We start from the raw sequence: 24,289 nt of genomic DNA on the forward strand, positions 1-24,289 counted from the left end.
GCCACCGCAGCCTCAGCCTGCTGGGCTCCAGCGATCCTTCCGCCTCAGCCTTCTGAGTAGGTGGAACTACAGGCATGCGCTACCATATCCGGCTAATTTTTTGATTTATTATAGAGATGAGGTCTCGCCAAGTTGCCCGGGCGGGTTTCGAACCCGCAGGCTCAGGCAATCCACTCACCTCAGCCTCCCAAAGCACAGGATTATAGGCTGAGCCACCGAGCCTGGCTGACACAGGTTTCTTTAAGCTCTATCTTTACTACCTTCTACCAGTGCCTTTTGGTGTGTTCTATATTTAGTATTTGGCTTATCTTTGACTTTAAAACTATTCTATCAGCAAACTGTGAACCAGACTCTGGTGAGACTATAAATACAAAGAAGAATATTATATGACTTATGCCCTTCAGGCACTTACAGTATAATAGATTCAGTCACAAATGATATATTAACTCTGGAGTCAGCCTTGAGGAGGACTGATATTTTTGACTGTTGTAAGATGAATTTTTCTTTTCTGGCCTTTCAGTTCTGAAGAGCACATTCATTCTATAGATATTGCCTTTTTAGATCATGAAGGCTTCGTTGCTTACTGAAGAAGAGGATGTAGATATGATGCTGGATCAACGCTTCAGTCGTCTTCCTTCCAAAGCAGATACTTCTCAAGAAATTTGTTCTCCCAGACTTCCCATTGCAGCATTGCACCCATCAAAATCTCGTTCATTAGGTACGGTATAAAATATGCTGTTTTACAAGAAAGCCACCCAAGTGGACTTCTCTAGCAAATATCCTCCTCACAGCCATACGTATGACATAGGATGCTAAGAGAAATTGCACTCTTTGAAGTAATTGTTAGGAGTAGCTGATTTTTGTTTTGTTTTGTTTAAAGACAGGGTCTCATTCTGTCACTCAGGCTGGAGTGCAGTGACACAATCATAGCTCATTCTAGCGTTGAATTCATGGGCCCAAGCAATTCTCCTCTGGCAGCCTCCTGAGTAACTAGGACTTCAGGTACATGCCACCATCCCTGGCTCATTTTTACAATTAAAAAAAAAATTTTGTAGACATAAGGTTTCACTATGTTGCTCAGACTAGTCTTGAACTCCTGGGTTCAAGTGATCCCTTCACCTCAGCCTCCCAAAATGCTAGGATTACAGGTGTGAGCCACCATGCCCAACAGATATAGCCAGCTTTTAAGAATGATAATTACCTCTTATTGTAGATGTAGAAGTTGTATGGAGGGGAAAAAAAACATTTGTGCTTTGTTTAGGGTCATATTTTTGTTTGCTTATGAATGTATGTTAGATATTAATAGCTCCGATTTACTAATATTTATCGCATGTTACTTAGAAAATTCAGCAGGTTGTCCAGCACTGTACTCCTTTTGTACAGTCCTAACACTATCTTATTGGCTTTTAGGACCTATTGTTGCTTTTCATAATGTACAAAATTTATCAAATTTCTACTTTTTCCTCAACCTTTTAAAATTCCCAGGAAGATGATTGGAAGATGATTACATATTTGATTTTAAAACTTTCTTTTTTTCTAGTGGACTTCTAACTATGTGGAATTGAAGATAGTGTGTTAATTTCAGCAAAGTAGTTAAACAGATGTATTCAAAATATTTTGAATACTACCAGAGAAATTTGTTTATGTTGCCTTAGGAACTAAATGTTTATTTTTAATTCTTTTGAGTGCCCTTATAAACTTTACTTTTTAAAAATATTTTGACTTTTATTCAGAGTAGGAGAAAGAAAGAAAAAAATATTTAAAATATTTTAACTGACAAGGCATCAGTTAAACTTTCTTTTTTTTTTTTTTAAATCGAGGTCTCACTGTTTCTCAGACTGAAGTTCATTGGCATAATCATGTTTCACCACAGCCTTGGACTTCTGGGCTCAAGTGATCCTCCCACCTCAGCCTCTAAAGTAGCTGGGACTAGAGGTGCATGCCACAATACCCAGCTAATTTTTTTACGATTTTTTTGGTAGAAATGGGGTTCTTGCCATGTTTCCCAGGCTAGTTTCGAACTCCTGGGCTCAAGCGATCCTCCTGCCCCAGCCTCCCAAAATGCTGGGATTGCAGGGGTGAGCCACCCCACCTGGCCAGTTAAACATTTCTAATAACCTTTTCCATAATGGGTACTACATAAAAATCTCATACATCAATAACTAACTCCATACTTCAGACAGGAACTATATACAATTGAAAAACAGTCAGTAACAATAAGAACTGTCCTTCAGAAAGGCACATGTGCAATCATAAGATGCCTCAGTGTGTTTTTGTTTCCTTAAGTCTAGCATTGAGTATTACATGATAGCAATTTGAGGGGGTTTTTTGTTTTGTTGTGCTTTTGAGTTGGAGTCCCACTCTGTCACCCGGGCTGGGGTGCAGTGGCACAGTCATGGCTGCCGCAGCCTTGACCTGCTAGGCTTAGGCAATCCTTCCATCTCAACCTTCCAAAAAACTGGATCTATAGGCCCACGCTACTAAATCCAGCTAAGTTTTTGATTTATTATAGTGATGGAGTCTTGCCAAGTTGCCCAGGCTGTTCTCGAACTCCTGTGCTTAGGTAGTCCTCTTGCTTTGGCCTCCCTAAGTGCTGGGATTACAGGTGTGAGCCATCATGCCTGGCAGTGAGTTTATTTGTTTACTTATTTATTTGAGTTGGAGTCTTACTCTGTCACCCAGGCTGGAGTGCAGTGGCATACTCACGGTCTGCTGGGCTCAGGTGATCCTTCTACCTCAGTCTTCCAAGTAGCTAGAACTGTAGGCATGCGCCACTATGCCCGGCTAGTTTTTTAATTTATTGTAGAGATGACGTTTTGCCAAGTTGCCCAGGCTGGTCTTGAATCCGTGGGCTCAGGCAATCCTCTTACCTCGGCCTCTCAAAGTGCTGGGATTATGGATGTTTTTATATTGACTAAGAAGGGGGTACATTTAGGATTGTAACAAGGGCATGAGATTTTGTGCCAGATTCACTTCGGCTTATTTCCCAGTCCTGTCACTTAACTAACTTTGTAGATTTGGACAAGTCACTTATCTCAACCCAGTTTTTTCACTTATAAAATAGGGATGATAATAATGCTTATTATTTAAAGTTATTGAAGAGTAAAGTAATATACACAAATGGCTTATTCAGTCTGCTGCAGATAAATTATAATGTTTTTAAAAGTAAAAGTAATAGTGGTAGTCTTTATTGTTGATGTTAATTGTTGACATCATCGTTATTAGAATTCCTGGTTCAAAGAGTAATTTCTGCAAAATCTGACTTACCTTGCTTCTAGTCAACCGCATTTGATTTAATTAGTTTGGAATAATTTTGGCCTTACTGATTTTTGTTGTTGTTCAAGATACATAGCCTGTATTTTGTAATATTTTTTTTCTCCCATTTCAGTTGGTGGGTTACTACAATCAAAATTTACAAGTGGAGCTTTTCTTTCACCAAGTGCCTCTGTGCAAGAATGTCATACTCCTAGAGCATCATCTTTAATGCATATCCCATCTACATCCTCTTGGTCTGTCCCTCCAGCCTTGACTGCTGTGTTTACAGTGCCCAGCCCTGCCCCTGAGGTTCAGTTGAAAATAGTGGGTACACGTAGGCATCCAGGCTTAGTCCCTCTTGAAAAGTCTGTCACCTATGGTAAGGGGAAGCTCTTGATGGATATGGCCCTGTTTATGGGACGTTCATTTCGTGTTGGTTGGGGCCCCAACTGGACTCTTGCTAATAGTGGAGAACAGCTGCATGGCTCTCATGAACTGGAAAATCATCAGAATACTGATTCTGTGGAATATGGATTCCTGCCCAATCCAGTAGCTGTTAAATCGTGAGTTATATTTCTTGATGCTTTTTGAGAAAGGCAACATGATAAGTGAGGAAAAGAACTATTCACAGGAGATACAAGGTTGGGACCCTGTGTTGTGATCTTTATATATAGTTTATTAGTACAACTTTAAATAGAAGATATTTATATATTATAAACTAAATGGTTAATATAACTCTATTTGTACCATTGAACTGTGAAGAGTATATAATTTACCTAATTGTTAAACTTTATTTGCAAAAGTAACAGAACCAAAGCAATGCTGCAGCATTCCTTGGGTTTTTAGCCTTTTTACTGTATTAGTTATTTTTGTGAAAATTATTGGCTTAAATATTTGTGATTTCTTCAAATATAAATGATATTCTCAACTAGGCACATTTCCTGTACTTTACATGTCATCAGGTGGGTATATGAACTGTGAATAATTCATATATAATTACATGTACGTGCTATATACATATATGTAATGTTTTGTATAGTTATACTTATGTTTCCATACAATCCCCACTATTAACAAGTACACGTACCTACATTATAGTAGTACCTACATTTTATATATATATAATAATATATATGCCTTACAGATTATATATAAATTTTTATGGTAGTTACCAAACAGTGTGTATACAGTGTCCTGTGCAAAATATGTAACATTTTCTTGTTTACTTTTTATAATTGTAACAAATTATGCCATCTTTACTATAGATTAGAAAAAGATGATTACCTCTTATCCTGGTTTTTAAAGTTGGCCTGTAAAAAAAATAAAAACAACAAGGTCTCTTGAACCTCATATTTAGGAATATTGACCCTAAACTTAGTGATTAATTGTGGGTTAAGCATGATCTCATGGTATTTTGGAGGTTGTTATTATCAATCTTAAAAATTGAATTAAGGTCAGGTTGACTATTTGCTCATCTTAATTTAGAGTCATTTCTTTTTTTTTTTTTTTTTTTTGAGTTGGAGTCTCACTGTCTCGCCCAGACTGGAGTGCAGTGGCATGCTCCCGGCTACCTCAGCTTCACCCTGCTGGGCTCTGACAGTCCTTCCACCTCAGCCTTCTAAGTAGCCGTAACTACAGGCACACGCTCCCATGCCTGGCTAATTTTTGATTTATTGTAGAGACAAGGTCTTGCCAAGTTGCCCGGGTGGGTCCCGAGCCTGCAGACTCAGGCAGTCCACTTACCTCAGCCTTCCAAAGTGCTGAGATTACAGGCTGAGCCACCGAGCCCAGCCTAGCGTCATTTCTTTACTATCTATATGCTTAGCCTCATGTCTTTTGATACCTAAATATAATTTGAGAAACAGGTTTCCTACAATAATTTTTGGTCCTTGATTTTATAGCACAGTGTTCAGATACATGCTAAAATCCAGTTTTAAGTCTGACTGTGTGATTTCCATGCTTGTTAAAACCTAGCCTTAGAAGCCTTCGAATTCTAAATGCATGGGTCAGATAGTTTGTTTACTCAGTATATAAGTTTAGCGAAGTTTGACATTAGGAAACAATGTTTCTGTAAAATCACAGTGAAATGTCTTCCATTCTGTTTGTGATCATAAAAAGAAACGGTGGTTTGGTGGAAAGAAAATCCTAGCTTCTGTCTTATCTTTTTTTTCTGTTTTGTTCCTCATTTGCTCTTGTAGCCTAACTGAGTCCCCATTCAAAGTTCATTTAGAAAAACTCAGTTTAAGACAAAGGAAGCTGGATGAAGACCTACAGTTATATCAGATACCTCTGGAGCTCAAATTAAAACATAGCACCGTCCATGTGGATGAGCTGTGTCCTCTCATTGTCCCCAATCCAGGAGATGCTGTCATTCATGATTATGCAAATTGGGTTAAGGAAGTCTCAGAAGAATTACTGGAAGCACAAAGTGAGTATGCACTGTATTTCTTACCTTTAATGTTCCAGGAGTAGGACAGTTTTCTATCAGGTAAATGCCTGAGCTTGTCCTTTTCTGTAGTTGCGTTTAACTAGCAGAATCCCTAGCGAGAAGAAATTGTGACTGTGTTTTTGTCATTGTGTTCTTATGCCCTTTAATTTACAAATCCTTCCTCAAAAAATTGTAACTAGTCAAATCGCTTGGATTTATGAATTACATTTCTTCCCCAACCCAAAGAACATAGGGTGAGAGAAATTCCTTCTTGCTTTTCTAAATCCTACCCATTCTTCCACATCCAGCTCAAGTCCCATTGGTGTTCCCAACAACTTTGTTACAATTTCTCTTCCTGGCCGGGCTCAGTGGCTCAGCCTGTAATCCCATGCTTTGGGAGGCTGAGGTGAGTGGATTGCCCGAGCCCGCGGGTTCGAGACCCCCTTGGGCAACTTGGCAAGACCTCATCTCTACAATAAATCAAAAAATTAGCCGGCGTGGTAGTGCGCGCCTGTAGTTCCAGCTACTTGGAAGGCTGAGGCGGAAGGATCGCTGGAGCCCAGCAGGTCGAGGCTGCAGTGGCCGCGAGCGGCTACTGCACTCCAGTCTGGGCAACAGAGTGAGACTCCAACTCAGAAAAAAAAAAATTTCTCTTCCTGATTTCTCCCACTATGAGCTTTCTTATGTATTGTGACCATGTTTTTATGAATCAACAATTTGATAAAGGGTTTTTCTAATTTAGGAACATAATGTTTCAAACAGCAGAAAAATCACTTAGTATGTTTCCAAATCGCCTTTATTAAAAACTGGAGATGATTTTAGAATGTCCTATGCCACACATTACTTGTTTATGTTCAGTTCTTTGTGTTTGCTTCATCATCTCTTCTTCTTTCCAAATGTGTAAGTTATTTTCCCAATGCACACTTGTAAGTGCCTCAAAGTGATAAGCATTGCTTCCTTTTTGTTTTGTTTCTTGAGGGACAGTATAGCACAGTGGTTAAGAGAGTGGAGTTGGACACAGTTATTTGTATTCAGTCCCTAGCTATGGTGTGTGTGTGTGTGTGTGTGTGTGTGTACAAGTGTTAAGTGATTTGGGCAAGTCACTTAACTCTGTATACCTCAGTTTCTTCTATTATAAAATGAATTTAAAATATTATAGAGGTAGATTGTGTAAATTAGAGTTGGCTTACTCTTTAAGTGCTTTGTACAGTGTCAGCCTCAATAAACGTTGAGCTATACCTGTAGCAGGAGAGAATAATCCCATATAAATTTTTAGAGCACTTGCATTTCTTAAAGCATTTTGTTTACAGAGTGTAATTAAATTAAAGGAACTTTTCTCTGTCATCTGAGATGGTAGTAACTATAATTAGGCTAGTAGAACCTGTCTAAAGGATCATAGAGTTACATCTGTTATGTTAGTACCACAGAAACATGAAGTAAGCAAGCAGTTATATCATAGACCAGTGATCCCCTACCTTTTTGGCATCAGTCTAGTTTCATGGAAGACAATTTTTCCACCGACAGTGGATGGGGGGAATCATCAGGCATTAGATACCCATAAGGAGCACACAGCCTAGATCCCTTGAATGTGCAGTTCACAATAAGGTTCGTGCTCCTATGAGAATCTGTCAGCTAATCTGACAGGAGTGGAGCTCAGGCAGTAATGTGAACGATGAGAAGTGTCTGAAAATACAGATGAAACTTTACTCACTCACCCACCACTCACCTTCTGCTGGCGGTCCAGTTCCTAACAGGCTACAAACCAGTACCAGTCTGTGGCCCAGGGGATGGGGGCCCCTGCGTAGACCTCTGGAACCAGGAAGATGAAACTGAGTGAGATCGAGATAGATTTGTGTAATCAACTTGAGTGATTGTCTGGAGTGTTTATTAATTTACATATTTTTAATGCCACAGTTGGAGTGATGCCCTCTCCAAAAAAAAAGTTATTGTTATTAAAGTTATTGTTAGACTTTATGTCATAGGATTGTTTTTCTGTCCTTGCCTTAGTTGTGAAGCACTGGAGCCTGACATGGACATTATGTGAAGCCCTGTGGGGCCACCTGAAGGAGCTTGACAGCCAGTTGGACGAGCCCAGCGACTACATCCAGACTCTGGAGCGACGAAGAGCCTTCTCCCGCTGGCTGTCCCAGACTGCTGCACCTCAGATTGAAGAGGAAGTTTCCTTAAGCCAGAAAGACAGACCTGTGGAGGCTGTCTTCAGCTACCTCACGGGCAAGAGGATTAGTGAGGCCTGCTCTCTGGCCCAGCAGTCAGGTAGGTAATATGGTTCTCCTCTGCACCCCTGCCTACTTCCTACTCACTGTCCTCTACCCTTAATTGTAGATTTGCCTTTGTCTTCTAACCTATGGGTATTAAATGTGGACTTCCCAGGAAGATTGCTGGTTCCTACAGGATAGGGAACGATGTATTCTAGACTTCTTTTTAGAGCCTTAAACATTAAATTTACTTAATTAAAATATCTCAATTTTATGTTACATATGCATTTGTAATAAAACAGATAAGCAGTAAATTAAAATCACCTAAATCCTGTGACTACTCAGTACAAACATTTCAATGTACAATTTGTATTTAGACTGTTTCCTTTGTATTATATACAGATATGTGCACACAGTGCAACATATGCATGTAAATTTTTCAAAGATAATATCCTGCTATGTACTGTTTTCTGTTCATTTCATGTAACACATTACAAAGATCCTATAATATACATATAATTACCAAATGCTTAACATTATTTTATGTATAAATGTGCTATATTAGAAAATTCCTTCTTTGACATTGAGACTATTTTTTTCCTTTTTTTTTTTAACTGTTAGGAGTACTCTGAATATCTTAAAACATATGCCTTCTGTATCAATTCACTTACTCTATTCAAATGAATATATAGAAATTGAATTTCTGGGTTGAAGTGCTTACTTGGTTTTTTAAAATGGACTTCCCTTATATTTGTGCTTTTTATAATTCTCCTTTTGCTGATGAGGCATTTAGCAAGTGCTTAATAACTGTTTAGACACAAATCTTGATAAGAATATAGGATAAGGCTGAGCGCGATGGCGCACACCAATATTCCTAGCACTTTGGGAGGCCACGGTGAGAGGATTGCTTGAGCTCACGGGTTGGAGCCCAGCCTGGGCAACTTGGCGAGACCTCATCTCTACAATAAATTAAAAAATTAGCCAGGCATGGTGTCACGTGTCTGTAGTTCCAGCTACTTGGAAGACAGACAGAAGGATCACCTGAGCCCAGCAGGCTACGGTGGCCATGCATAGCGTGCCACTGCACTCCAGCTTGGGCTACAGAGTGAGACTCTGACTCAAAAAAAAAAAGGATTTTGAATGACATCGTTCAGCTTAATCTGTATGTAATTAGATCTTTGATCAAACCTTGATTGTTGGAATCTAATTCATCTATAACCAACTAATTGGAGTCATCAACTGGATTTATTTTGGAGGCGTTGGCCCAACTTTGAGATTATAAGGAACAAATCATAGGAAAAGCTAGAATTAGTAGCCTATATAAATGGCCAGTTGCATTCCACTATCACTACACATTGAGCCCAGTGCACTTTCATTTGTCTTCAGTATTAATCTTCTAGAAACTTGTAATGACTGTGAGTCATTTAAAAGATAATGTTATGCTCACTAGGATATCTATGTGTAGTGGGAAAGGATCTTAAGGAATACTTAAGGAAGTCGAGACTTTAGATCTAATCATTCATAAACTACTTTTTTTTCTCCTTTTTCCTCTGACCCTAAGTTACTAAAAACTTTTGCTTTATTGCCCCACTTTCAATAGTAATAGAACAACAGGACAGATAATCATGAACAACACTATCAGCTAACTTTACTTGACATCTCTCTAAGAAGAAAGACCTCAAATCAATATCCTAAGCATCCACTTTTAAGAAACTAACAAAATGCCAGGCATGGCATTTGGGAGGCCAGGGTGGGGAGATTGCTTGAGCCTAGGGTTCAAGACCAGCCTAGGCAACACAGAAAGACCTTGTCTCTACAAAAAATAAAAATAAAGAAATTAACCAAGGATGGTGGTGTGCAGCCTGTAATCTCAGCTTTTCAATAGGCTGAGGCAGAAGGATCACCTGAGCCCGAGAGGTTGAGGCTGTGGTGAGCTGTGATTGTGCCACTGCACTCCAGCCTGGACAACAGAGTGAGACCCCAACTAAAAAAAAACTAGAAAAAGAACAAAACTAATCCTAAAGGTAGCAGAATGGAGGAAATAATGGAGGAGATTTAAAGTAGAAATCAATGAAAATAAAAACACTAAACTGAGCATAGTAGCTGACACCTGTAATCCCAGCATTTTGAGAGACCTAGGCAGGAGAATCCCTTAAGCCCAAGAGTTTGAGCCCAGCCTGAGCAACATAGTGAGGCCTCGCCTCTATAAAAAAGCCAGGCATGGTTGCGCATGCCTATAGTTTCAACTTCTGAGGAGGCTGTTGCCTGAGCCCAGGAGTTCGAGGCTGTGTTGAGCTTTTGATCATGCCACTGTGTTCTAGCTGGGGTAGAGTGAGACCCTGTCTCAAAAAAAAAAAAAGTAAATCAATAAAACCATAAGTTCTTTGAAAAGATCTTCGCTCAGCCCAAAATTTCTTCACTGGTTAGTGTTATAAATTTAAAGAAAATTTGCCAATCTTCTACAAACTCTCCCAGAATTATAGAGATAGGAACACTTTTCAGCTCACTCTATGATACCATTATTACCCTGATATCAAAGCATAACTATAAAAAATCTACAGCCAGCTGGGTTCAGTGGCTCAGCCTGTAATCCTGTGCCTTGGGAGGCTGAGGTGAGTGGATTGCCTGAGCCCACGGGTTCAAGACCCACCTGGGCAACTTGGCGAGACCTCATCTCTACAATAAATCAAAAATCAGCCGGGCATGGTAGCACGCGCTTGTAGTTCCAGCTACTTCGAAGGCTGAGGCGTAAGGATCACCGGAGCCCAGCGAGTCGAGGCTTCGGTGGCCGGGAGCGGCCACTGTACTCCAGTCTGGGCGACAGAGTGAGACTCCAATTCAAAAAAAGAAAAACAAAATCTATAGCCAACATCATACTTAATAATAAGAGTCTGAATGATTTCCACGTAATACATATTAAAGGAAAAGAACTGGAACTGTCTTTATTCATAGATGGCCTGATTCTATATGTAGGTAATCCTACGGAATCCACAAAAAAGATGAGACTAACAGATTAGTTCAACAAGGTTTTTGGACTCATGATCTCACAATTTACAAAATTCAGTTGTGTTTTTATGTATTAGCAACAAACTATCCAGCAAATGAAATTTTAAAAAACAGTTCCACTCACAACAATATCAGAATCTGTATTCTGGAAACCACAAGCTTTGCTGGGAAAATAAATATCTAAATACACGAGACCTTCCAGGCTCATGAAATATGTTTCAGCCTGAGCAATATTGGCATTTTGGGATAATAATTATTTGTTGTGAGGATTATCCTGTGTGTTGTAGGATGTTTAGCAGCATTGATATTCTTGCCTTTTTTTTTTTTTTTTTTTTTTTTTTTGAGTTGGAGTCTCACTCCATCGCCCAGACTGGAGTGCAGTGGCCGCTCCCAGCCACCGCAGCCTTGACCTGCTGGGCTCCGGCGATCCTTCCACCTCGGCCTTCCGAGTAGCCGGAATTACAGGCATGTGCTACCACACCCGGCTGATTTTTTGATTTATTGTAGAGATGAGGTCTTGCTGCGCAGGCGGGTCTCAAACCCGCGGGCTCAGGCAATCCACTCACCTCAGCCTCCCAAAGGCGCGGGATTACAGGCTGAGCCACCGAGCCCGGCTCTTGCCTTCTTTTTTAAGAACCAAAAATATTCCCAGACACTGCCAAATTTTCCTTGGAAAACAAAAACCATAGTTGAGAAATATTGATTGATTGAAAACCTCAGTATTGTTAAGATGTCTGTTCTCCCCAAATTAATTAAAAATTTCTAGCAGGTGTTTTTATAGAAATTGAAAACTGATCCTTTTTTGGAAATGTAAAGAGCCTTATTTGAAAATGACACCTGGCGTGGTGGCTCAACGCCTGTAATCCCAACACTTTGAGAGGTGGAGGCAAGAAGATTGCCTGAGCCCAGGGGTTCAAGACCAGCCTGGGCAACTTGGCAAGACCTCATCTCCATGATAAATAAAAAAACCAACTGGGCATGGTGGTACATGCCTGTAGTTCCAGCTACTTAGAAGACTACAGCGGAAAGATTGCCTGAGTCCAGCAGATTGAGGCTGAGGTGGCTGTGAGCTTGCCACTGCCCTCCAGCCTTGGCGGCAGAGTGGGACTCCTACTCAAAAAAAAAGGCTGCGTGCAGAGGCTTACACCTGTATTCCCAGCACTTTGGGAGGCCAAGGTGAATGGATTGTCTGAGCCCCGGAGTTCAAGACCAGCCTGGGCAACTTGGTGAGACCTCATCTCTACAATAAATCAAGAAAAATTAGCCGGGTATGGTGGCACGCCTATAGTTGCAACTACCTGGAAGGCTGAGTCAGAAGCATAGCCTGAGCCCAGCAAGTCAAGGCTGCAGTGACCGTGAACATGCCACTGCACTCCAGCCTGGACGACAGAGTGAAAATGACCCAAAAAAAAAAAAAAGAAGATGTTAATTTGGAGTAATCAATACTTTCTGATTTCAAAACTTATATAAAACAATAACAATCAAGACAATAAGATTAGATAAGGGCCAGTGGAACAGAATCCAAACATAAAACCCTTTCATTTATAGTCACTCAATTTCTTTATTTTTTACAGAGTTGCCAGCAAAGTGTGGAAAGGGAGCCTCAGCCTTTACATTTCACTCTGATGCATTGACCAGGTGTGATGGCTCATGTCTGTCATCCCAGCACTTTGGGAGGCCAAGGCAGAAGGATCTCTTGAGGCCACAGAATTCAAGACCAACCTGGACAACATAGCAAGACCTCATTTCTACAAAATTTTTTTTAAAAACTAGCTGGACATGATGATGTCCATCTGTAGTCTTAGCTACTCAGGAGGCTGAGGTGGTAGGATCACTGGAACCTACAAGTTCCAGTTTAGAAAATAGAGACCTTGTCTCTATAAAAAATAGAGGATAGACTTTTCAATAAACAATGCTGAGATAGTTGTATACTGACAAGCAGAAAAAGATGAGTTTAAATCCTTACCTCATATCACACACAAAAATATACTTGAGGGAAGTACCTCAGAATTGTGCCAATTGCTCTTATTTTGCATTTTTTCTTTTCAATGGGAAAGTCCCTATGGGAAGTCAAGAATTGACAGAAGCCAGCCGGGCTTGGTGGCTCAGCCTGTAATCCCACGCCTTTGGGAGGCTGAGGTGAGCGGATTGCCTGAGCCCGTGGGTTCGAGACCCGCCTGGGCAGGCGAGACCTCATCTCTACAATAAATCAAAAAATTAGCCGGGCGTGGTAGCATGCACCTGTAATTCCGGCTACTCGGAAGGCTGAGGCGGAAGGATCGCCGGAGCCCAGCAGGTCGAGGCTGCGGTGGCCAGGAGTGGCCCCCGCACTCCAGTCTGGGTGACAGAGTGAGACTCCAACTCAAAAAAAAAAAAAAGAATTGACAGAAGCCAATTGGTTGACTATGTGATCAGAACAAAGAAAACTTTTTGGGTTTTTTGAGTTGAAGTCTCTCTCTGTCACCCAGACTGGAATCAGTGGCACAGTCTTGGCTCACTGCAGCCTCAAACTCCAGCTCTCAAGTGATCCTCCCGCCTCAGCTTCCCAAGTAGCTGAAACTATTCATGCACACTACCACACCTGGCTAATTTTGATTTTTTTTTTTTTTTTTTGGTAGAGATGAGGTCTCTGTATGTCGGTCTCAAACTCCTGTGTTCAATCAGACTTCCTGCCTCAGCTCCTCAAAGTGCTGGGACTACAGGCCTGAGCCACCACGCCTGGCCAAAGAGAGAGATTCTTACTGAATGATTGATGTTTTGGCCATAAACATTTTCTTTTGGGTTCTGTTGACACTCAATCTTTCCCTTTTTCCTTTATTCTTACCTAGACTCTAGCAGCTTGTGTCAAGTGGGCAGCAACATTTACTATGTAAATCATGGTCCAGTCATGCTTTGGTTACCCATATGCAATTAAGAAGACAACCTGGCCAAGTAACACATTTCCAGATGTATTCCTGATGCATAATTTCTTTTCTCCAGGCCACTCTAGTTTGTGGGGGAATCCCTTTGAGATGTGGACTTTAGCTTCTGGCAGGGTGTACTTTGTATAGTCATGAAAGTCAGAAACAAGAGAAAAAAAGGACTCTTGACTTTTAGGAGTTTTGTGCTATGTGCTAAAACAAAGACTTTTTTTTATCATAACTTATAACTAGAAATTTTCATAAATTGGAATTTCTAGTCCCTCATATCTTGATTAATTTGAGTATTTTTATTGCCCCAGTCCTCTGTACTTAAAAAAATTTTGAGAGAGATCATTGGACCTATAAAAGTGAAAGACTCATCCGTTCTATTTATGTTATGCATATAAGTGTTTTTCTTTAAGTTCAAGTTTCTCATTTCTCCGTATTATTAATAGTGCATTCTAGTTGGACATGTTTTCAATTATATCATCTCAGTTTTCACTACAAACTTTTGAATCAAATGATGTTTTCCTTCATTTTATAGATGAAGGTCTTGCTTAGGATCACAGAATAGTAATAGATCTGTTATTGATCGCTATTTACTATATAGTCTATATGTAATTTAGCTTATACAGTAAATCTCCTACATATGGTTGAGTTCTGTTCTGAGTGTACATTCCAGTTCTTTAGTCCAACAGTTAGCCTAGGTACCCAGCTAGTCCTCTATACCAGCTGTATCACCACTGATGTGGAAGAGGTGAAACAGAAAACAGCAGAAGCATTAAAAGTCATCAAAATTGGCAAGTTCAAAACCATTTTGAGCAGTGGCCAAAGTGTCTCAATAAGTATATTGCATCAAACGGAGAGTAGTTCAAAGATGACTTCAGTTTAAACATGTAAGAATAAATATACTGGTTTTTATAAATAAACTCTGTTTCTCTTATAGGTGATCATCGTCTTGCCCTTCTTTTATCTCAGCTTGTGGGTAGCCAGTCTGTCCGGGAGCTCCTCACTATGCAGCTAGTAGATTGGCATCAGCTCCAGGCTGACTTCTTCATCCAGGAAGAGAGACTGCGCATCTTTGCCCTGTTGGCTGGAAAACCGGTATCATCTTTTTACCTCACATCAGTTTTCTTATAAACTCAAAGATTTTTAAGGTTGAGGCAACGAGCTGTATTTGTGAACTGCACACAATTACAAATAACTAGTCAATTTGTTTTTAATATTCAGTGGAAATATTTCAAATTATAAAGGCAGGCTTGCATAATATTTATTTTATTTTATTTTTTTGAGTTGGAGTCTCACTCTGTTGCCCAGGCTGGAGTGCAGTGGCACACTCATGGCCACCCTAGCGTCGACCTCTGGGCTCCAGTGATCCTTTCACCTCAGCCTTCCAAGTAGTTGGAACTACAGGCACACGCTACCATGCCCCACTAATTTTTTATGCATTGTAGAGATGAGGTCTTGCCAAGTCACCAGGACTGGTCTCAAACTCATGGGCTTAGGCAATCCACTCGCCTCTGCCTCCCAAAGTGCTGGGGTTGCAGGCTAAGCCTCTGAGCCCAGCTATATTTTTAAAATTTAGTTATATGGAAATTGAAGTTAAAATTTACCATATTCCATATCCTATCAGTAAACAATATAAATATTCCATCTCTCTTTCCATATGTATTTTATGTCTCCATCAACATGTGTTTCTGTTTGCTGGTTTATATATACAAGTACAATCAATTATACATAACAGTTACACAGTTTTTTTTAACTACTGTGTATGAACATTTTACTATGTCATGAAACATCATTCTTCTTTATAACCACTTCTATTCCATTTTATGAATGATGAACCATAATTATCTTAAGCCAGTTCTCTAACATGGTCTACCTCTTTGATTACCTTCTTAAGGTCAATTTGCAGAAATGAGAATTTATGCTCATTCTAAAGTTTTGTAAGTTGATAACTATAGATAGTGAGAAGACCTCCTTTCTGTTCTCAGTGGTTCTTGTCTCTTCTCATAGTATTTATTGATGGTTTATTTATTTAATCCACCCTCTCACCTGCCACCAAGGAACTATGATATCTGAATTGTTGATGCTGGCATCTAGATCATTTAAAATATTACTTGAACAAGTGAATAACTTGCAGACACAGGCAATAATAAGGTGAAATATAGCCACGGTGATGACTTTGTCTCCTGCAGGTGTGGCAGCTCTCTTCGTATAAGGAAATCAATGTGTGCTCCCAGCTGGATTGGAAACGCTCCTTGGCTATTCATCTGTGGTATATGCTTCCACCAACAGCCTCCATTTGTAGGGCACTCAGCATGTATGAAGATGCATTTCAGGTATACGTGACCAGTAAAGCCAAGCAAGAATCCTGGTGGGTGTAGGTTTTTGCTTGAGAAGTCTGGTAGAGAAAAATAACCATCAGATCATGTTTTATAATACTTTTTACTAACTGCTGTTTTTGGCAGTACTATGAAATTGAAATGAACCCAGGAAATCTGGTTGGAAACTAGCCTCTGGATAAGACTGCTTCATCAAATGTCTGCTTTTATTTTATTTAATATAATGAGTTTCCACAGTTGACTTTCTCACTGCTATTTTCCTGCCTCTAAATCAAAGGGTTTTCCTTAATCTCTAATGCTGTCTTGTTTCTTTGTGAATCCCCTGATACACAGCCTGACCTCAGGTTTGGTTTAGTCCCAGCTTAGCAGTTCTGAAATTTGCTTCAAAATATATTTCATACTCTTTGACAGTTTTGAGGTTAAAATATTATTATTGTTTTTGATAGTATCAATTCTTGAATTTTCTTCTTAGTATTTATATTTGTCTTTTATACCATTTTTCAGAATTATCTTTCAGGAGAAAGAGAACACTAAGGAAACTGAATACGTAAAGAATTATGCCAAGAAAAGTATGGGGGTTTAGTGAGAACTACTTGGTGTCTTTACTGGTCCATTGAAGACAAGTGAGATATGTCACTGACCAGAAAAAATTTTAAAATCTCTGATAGATTCTTTTGGGTTGGCTCTTCATTCTTAATGCAGGTGTCTACGTATTTGAGACATGATGGCATCTAGAAAATCATACTAGCTGCTAATAAATTGTTTTATAACATTTTTCCCTTCAGTGTTCCTCTCAGCGTGATGTATATGCCTGTCCCCCACTTCCTCCATACTTGGAGGGCTTTGGCTATGAGGTAGAAGAGAAGCAAGACTCAAAGAGACCACTTCGAGATGTCTGCTATCACCTTTTAAAACTCTACAGTGACAGGTAAACCAGAGCCAGGCAATTATGGTCACTTAAGTGCTCCATGAGCCTTATAGATTCCTGATTCCCCCTTAACAAGACGTCCAGAAGGTTCCTGGGGACCTGGAAGCCCATATTCATGGACTTGTGAGCCTTAGAGATTCCTTTTCTGAACTCTTTCCCTTTTTTATGTCCCCAAATTGCTGTAAGTCTGTATAAATTGCCAGATATAACTTATAGTGAGCGAATGGAAATTAAAGTTTCATTAGAAGCCAATATTTATTAGAACTAGAGTTAGCAGTGTAAAAGTTATTATTATTATTATTACTATTAATTTTTATAGAGACGAGGTCTTGTTTTGTGCCTAGGCTAGTCTGGTACTCCTAGACTCAGTCCTTCTGCCTTGGCCTCCCAAAGTGCTGGCATTACAGGCAGGAGCCACTGACTTGGCTGGAATCTGTTTTTTAAGTCAGTCTCACTCTGTCACCCAGGCTGGAGTACAGTGGTACTCTCACGGGCCACCGCAGCCCTGACCTGCTTGGCTCAGGTGATCCATCCACCTCAGCCTTCCAAGTAGCTGGAAGGAGGCACAGGCATGTGCCACCATGCCTGGCTAATTTTTCTTGATTCATTGTAGAGATAAGGTCTTGCCATGGTGCCCAGACTGGTCTCGAACCTGTGAGCTCAAGCAGTCATCTCACCTCAGCCTCCCAAAGTGCTGGGATTATAGGTGTGAGCCAGCCTAAAAATTATTTTTATCAACTTTAAGGACATATAGTTTACACAAAGTACAGTTTGACAAATTTTATCATAACTATCACATTGCAACTACCATCATAACCAAGATAATATTTTCATTATCCCCTAAAAACTTCCTTGTGACCATTTGCAGTCAGTCTTCAGATACCTATTGACTGGCTTTTTGTTACTATACATTAGTTTTGCTCTTCTAGAAATTTATTTATTTTATTTATTTGTGTGTGTGTGTTTAATTTCTTTTTTTCCCCCCACTCTGTCACCCAGGCTGGTGTGCGGTGGCACAGTCACAGCTATTGCAGCCTCACCTGCTGGGCTCAGGCAATTCTTCTGCCTCAGCCTTCCTACTAGCTGGGACTACAGGTACACACCATGCCTGGCTAATTTTTTTTCAAGCATGAGAGCTTGTTTTTTCTTTTTCTTAAAAAGTACATATGACGGTTTACATTTTTTGAGATCCAGTTTTTTTGTTGTTGGTGGTTGTTTTTTTGTTTTGTTTTGTTTTTTGAGCTGGAGTCGCACTCTGTCGCCCAGACTGGAGTGCAGTGGCCACTCCCAGCCACCACAGCCTCAACCTGCTGGGCTCCGGTGATCCTTCCACCTCAGCCTTCCAAGTAGCTGGAACTACAGGTGCGTGCTACCACGCCCGGTTAATTTTTTAATTTATTGTAGAGATGAGGTCTCACCAAGTTGCCCAGGCGGGTCTCGCACCCGTGGGCTCAGGCAATCCACTCACCTCAGCCTCCCAAGCCTCGGGATTACAAGCTGAGCCAGCGAGCCCAGCTTGAGATCAGTTTATTAATGTTTTTACACTACGTAATTTGCTTAATAGATATAGGGCTCTTGAGGTTTTGTGTTTATTCACAAGTGTGATTTATTTTTTTTTTAAGGAATTTGTTTCCCTAAAGTCACCCAATTTATTGGCATAAAGTTACTCATAATATTATTCTGTTATCCTTTTAAAAAATATCTGTAGGATCTATAGCAATGTCTCTTTCCTTCCTGATATTGGTAATTTGTGTCTTGTTTTCTTTTTTCTTTTTCTTTTTCTTTTTTTTTTTTTTGAGTTGGAGTCTCACTCTGTCACCCAGTTTGGAGTGCAGTGGTCACCGCAGCCTCAACCTGCTGGGCTCCGGCGATCCTTCCACCTCCGTCTTCCAAGTAGCTGGAACTACAGGTGCGCGCTACCATGCCCGGCTGATTTTTTTTTTTTTAATTGTAGAGATGAAGTCTTGCCATGTTGCCCAGGTGGGTCTCGAACCCGTGGGCTCAGGCAATTCACTCACCTCGGCCTCCCAAAGCGTGAGATTACAGGCTGAGCCACCAAGCCCAGCCCTGTGTCTTGTTTTCTTTTCTTCATTAATCTACTGAGGGTTTAGCAATTGTATTTGCCTTTTCAAAGAACCAGCTCTTGGTTTATTGGTTATCTCTTACTGTTTATCCATCCCAAATTGGATCATAAACCATAATCAGTGTCAAACTTAACCACAAACCTAGAAAAAACATAGCTGATTATTTTTGCAACTGTGAGTTAGGGAAAGATTTCTTAGACATCAAATCTACAATTCATAATATTTGACCAGGCATAGTGGCCAGTGGCTCATGGTTGTAATTCCAGCACTTTGGGATGCCGAGGCAGGCAGATTGCTTAAGCCCAGGAGTTCGAGACCAGCCTGAGCAACATGTAAACCTCATCTCTACAAAAAAATTTTTTTAATTTAACTAGGTGTGGTAGCCCACACCTGTAATCCTGTAATCCCAGCTACTCAGGATTCTAAGGTGGAAGGATCACCTGAGCCCAGGAGGTCAAGGCTGCCATGAGTTGTGATCATTACAATCCTGCCCCTGCACTCCAGCCTGGGTGATAGAGAGAGAAGCCCTGACTCAAATAATAATAATAATAATAATACCTACTTAAGACATTATCTCCAAATAGTGTTTTAAAAAAACAGGACACCTAGATTTCTGTATAAAGAATAATGAAATCAAAGGTAAAAATTACTAGCCATACAAGGAAATTATTTTGAAGACTAGTTAGCTGTTGAAATAAATAGGAAAATTAGCACCCAACAACTTCAGATAATAGAACAATCTGAAAGATACCAAGGTGACTTTGTTTTTTACATGGTTAAGAAAAGTAATAAACCCTATAATGAAGGAATGAAGGGGTGAGAATTGTGGAGACTCCCTGTATCAGGATTGTAAAATATTATATATATGCCAAACTAGTACCAGCAAACCTGTGATACTATACAGCCTCAGCAGAGGCTTGTTTCTTTATAAGCTCTAAAGTCTGGCTGAACCTAGAGGTAGAATGATACAACATGGTCTCATGGAGTGAAGGTCTAAAATGCTTCTGCCCTTGGGTCTTTTATTGTTTTCTGAAATATAACCTGAACGATTGACCTATTAAATGCTGCTGGCTTGATGTGGTAACTCTCAACACATTCTTCCCTGCAGACATTATGATCTCAACCAGCTGCTGGAGCCTCGAAGCATAACAGCAGATCCCTTGGATTACCGCCTGAGCTGGCACTTATGGGAAGTGCTGAGGGCTCTTAACTACACCCATCTCTCAGAGCAGTGTGAAGGTGTGCTACAGGCCAGTTATGCTGGCCAACTGGAAAGCGAAGGGCTCTGGGAGTGGGCCATCTTTGTCCTCCTGCATATTAACAACTCAAGGTGAGTGAGAAGCTGTTGAATCCACTGGGTATTTAGCACTACAGTTCAATTTCAAAGGAATCACAGTCTCTTCAAGTTCAAGTTAGCAAATAATTGTTTAGAATGTATGTTAGATTCACACGTCTCAAGACAGTTCTGATAAACCTGTCTGATAAAAGACAGTTAAAGTCTCAGCCCAGACTTTATTGACTGTAATGATGTGAGCCAGTTAAAACTGAGACTGCCATTGATTAAGTGCTAAATTAGATTTTTCACAAGGCCTCTCATTCTGAGAAGGGAAAGCGATCTCTATGAACTGCAGTGATCAGAGAAGGTTGTTCTAGAGACAAGACAGAACTGGCCAGGCTCTGTGGCTCAGCCTGTAATCCCAGCACTTTGGAAGGCTGAGGCGAGTGGATTACCTTTGTCTGCAGGTTCGAGACCAGCCTGGGCAACTTGGCAAGACCTCGTCTCTACAATAAATCAAAAATTAGCCGAGCATGGTAGCGCACGCCTGTAGTTCCGGCTACTTGATAGCTGAAGCAGAAGTACCGCCAGAGCCCAGCAGGTTGATGCTGGGGTGGCTGTGAGTGTGCCACTGCACTCCAGTCTGGGCATCGGAGTGAGACTCCAGCTCAAAAAAAAAAAAAAAAAAAGAGTCAGAACCTGTAAAATTGGAATAGAAAATAACAAAGTGGAAATGGGAGGGCATTCTCAGATGGGGCAACAGCATTAGTAGTCATAGATTCTGAGACGTGTTTAGGAATTAGGCAGAAGTAGTGCTGGCTGAGTTGCCTCAATGGACCCATGGCAGTGACGTAATGTGCTGGCAGGAGAGTCCTTGCTTATTCTGTCTATTGGCTTTCTTTTTCTCTGACTATCCCTTGCTACCCCTTAAGTTTGATAGTATTGTATTTAGAACACAACCTTGTTAAGGTACATGTGTTTTGGTTCTCTGCCCTGAAAAAAACTAGGGCAATGCCTTTTCACTATAAGGTGGGAGATTTTTTGTTAATGTTATCAATATTGTATTATAGTAAAGACAAACGTGAACATTTGTATACTGTTTTATTATAAGTGCTTTTACACATGTTTATAACTCTAAGTACTTTCTAGATATTAGCTGTTTTATGCCTATAATGACGTATGAAATAGACACTCTTAGAATCTCCTCTATTTTTCAGATGAGTAACTAAGATATGAGAGATTAAGTAACTTTTTTGCTGGAAGTCACACAACTAGTAAATGGCAAAATGAGGTTTCCAACTCACATACCAGAATCTATGTTTTTAATCATTATGCTGTGCGGTCATGTGTATGGTATGGAGGGAAGTTGGGTCTCAATTCTGGACCCATCATATACTCACTTTGACCCAGGGTAAAGCTTTTGACTTTGTGTAAAGATACTCTTTAATTCTCCACGTTTTTATCTGTAAAATCATAACATTATGTCCTATTCAAAGGTGATTGTGAAACTAAAACCCTTTGGACTCGGAGATATCACGGGGATCACTTATCAGCAATTTGACTCCACTTTTTTAATGAAATAGTGACAATGAATCACTCCATGTTAAATAGAGAACCAGCTATTTTATTGTAATGATATTTGGCTTAGAATGGAATTTGGGGCATTGAGGAACTTATTTATGATTTTTAAAAATGAAAATTTCATATCATATATTTTTCTAACATGTGAAACAGTCACTGACATGCATTGCAGGTTCAGTGATATATTTGTGCAGTAGCAATTTGTTTGACGTCTTCCACCTGGTGTTTTTCTATTTGGGTAGACAATGCAGTCTCATTTTCTTCCTCCCACTTTAAGATAACTGCAATAAAAGCTGAAAATTCCTGTTGGTCAGTGTCATGCCTTTTATGCCAAATCTATTTGAGTGATAGCTGCTTTTTCCTGATTTTTTTCATCTTCATAATGATTTATTTATCTTATTGCACTATCCACTAATTCATTTGTAAAATACAGAGTAAAATGGTCATTTCTCTTATATTACTTGCTTTTCGTGGTCCTGTTGTTTGAAGGTATACAAATATATTCTTGCTGGAGGATCGTTGTTTTCTGTAACATCATCCCATTCTTCACTTGATAATACATTGTCTTCTACTTCTTTGAAATTACTAACACTTTCATTGCTATCATTTCCTATTATATTCGCCTGTTTTCTTCTTGGTGGGATATCACTGTGCTACTATTGCTTTCTCCCACATCAATGTTTATTTTTTCTAAATTATCTTTATAAAAGTCTAAATCTAACTCATCTTCACTGCTACTTATAACGCTCACTTTTGTCTTTTCATTTTGCCATTGTTCTGCAAATTTAAATGGATAAAAAATTTCGAATTGTAAATTACAAAATCACAAAATGAAATTTATCAAAAGATATTACTTTTTCAAATTTACTTTTCCAACTCCGTGCAGATAGATATATTTGATCTGTGCCTCTCCATACTTCAATATGTTCAGCCTTCAGCTTCAAAAGTCTCTTTCATTTAAGGCTTCAGTAACTTGTTTATTTATATTTTCAAGTTATGCCATATGATACAAACATTATACCCACAGCTAAGCCTCTCTTATACAGATGCTCTTTATCACTACATTCTGTTACAAGAAGTATCAGCACCACCATGAAAGCACCTTTACACATTCTCTTTCTACATGCCAGCTGATTTTTTTTTTTTTTTTTGAGTTGGAGTCTCACTCTGTCACCCAGGCTGGAGTGCAGTGGCTGCTCCCGGCCACCGCAGCCTCAACCTCCTGGGCTCTGGCGATCCTTCCACCTCAACCTTCCAGGTAGCTGGAATTACAGGCATGTGCTACCATGCCCGGCTAATTTTTTATTTATTGTAGAGATGAGGTCTCACCAAGTTGCCGAGGCAGGTGTCGAACCCACAGGCTCAGGCAATCCACTCACCTCAGCCTCCCAAAACACTGGAATTACGGGCTGAGCCACCGAGCCTGGCTGCCAGCTGATTTTTTAAAATGTGTATCTCAGTATATATTCCATCTATTTGCTTTTTCGTGCAATTTGAATGGAAAACTTCAAGGAAACATACATTTTTGAAAAATTTACGTTTGCATAAATGTGTGTATGTGTATACACACACACATAATGTATAATCACCAGCAGTCTCTTTGTGTTCCCTGAGTAGTTTGCTAGATTTACAATGTCCCCCCAAAGGGGACATCCAAGTGCAAAGGGCTAAAAAAGCAAAAGTATAAAGAATCTAGCATAACTTTCCCATTAAGCAATTTCTTTCCTTTTCCCCCTTAACAGGAAATAAAATGACCACAGATTATTCCTTTGAGTTTATTTAAGCACAGTCATGAGGGATTTAACATGGTAAAAGACTGGATAATAGAAAGACTGGTGCTTCTGAGTTGGCTGTGGGAAAACAGATCCTGTTCCCTTAAAAACAATAGAAAAGAGGAGACAGTTATGATGAGACTGGGAGTCTTTGAAAAGCCTAGGAGTTCAGAAAAGAGTCAGATGAGGTGAATAGTTATGATCTGAAATTAAATGACTGGCCCTAAAGGGGCCTCGATCTAGAGGAAGAGAGAAAGAATTAGGAAGACTGATGACTTGAGAAAAGAAAGACCTAGAAGTAGTGTTACCTTTAGAAACTGGTTTACTTGTACTGACCATATGGATAAAAGGGAGAGCAGATGGATGGGAATGAACTTAAGAATACTCCTCTATGGAACAGAATTCTCCCTATCCCAGTCCTTGATCTTCTAGGAGGTGGCAAGGAAATGTTACTAGATAGGAAATGAAGAAGTACTGGCTGGGGGAAACCTTTTCTGG

At 39.9% G+C, this 24,289-nt stretch overlaps 1 protein-coding gene across 1 annotated transcript in view; it reads left to right on the plus strand.

Annotated features, from left to right (window-relative positions):
* The window catches only part of NUP98 (nucleoporin 98), a 113,811-nt gene extending 93,299 nt beyond the window's left edge, over positions 1–20,512 (plus strand). Inside the window, exons 22-29 of the mRNA XM_008074057.1 lie at positions 562–718; positions 3,389–3,818; positions 5,454–5,683; positions 7,691–7,957; positions 14,752–14,909; positions 16,004–16,147; positions 16,936–17,078; positions 20,271–20,512. Coding sequence (XP_008072248.1) covers positions 562–718; positions 3,389–3,818; positions 5,454–5,683; positions 7,691–7,957; positions 14,752–14,909; positions 16,004–16,147; positions 16,936–17,078; positions 20,271–20,496 — 1,755 coding nt within the window. The 3' untranslated portion in view covers positions 20,497–20,512. The remainder of the gene's footprint in view (positions 1–561; positions 719–3,388; positions 3,819–5,453; positions 5,684–7,690; positions 7,958–14,751; positions 14,910–16,003; positions 16,148–16,935; positions 17,079–20,270) is intronic.
* The last annotated feature ends 3,777 nt before the right edge of the window (positions 20,513–24,289 follow it).

This window comes from Carlito syrichta, unplaced genomic scaffold, assembly GCF_000164805.1.
Source record: "Carlito syrichta isolate Samal-C Ts95f unplaced genomic scaffold, Tarsius_syrichta-2.0.1 Scaffold316283, whole genome shotgun sequence".
In the NCBI taxonomy this organism is placed as follows: domain Eukaryota; kingdom Metazoa; phylum Chordata; class Mammalia; order Primates; family Tarsiidae; genus Carlito; species Carlito syrichta.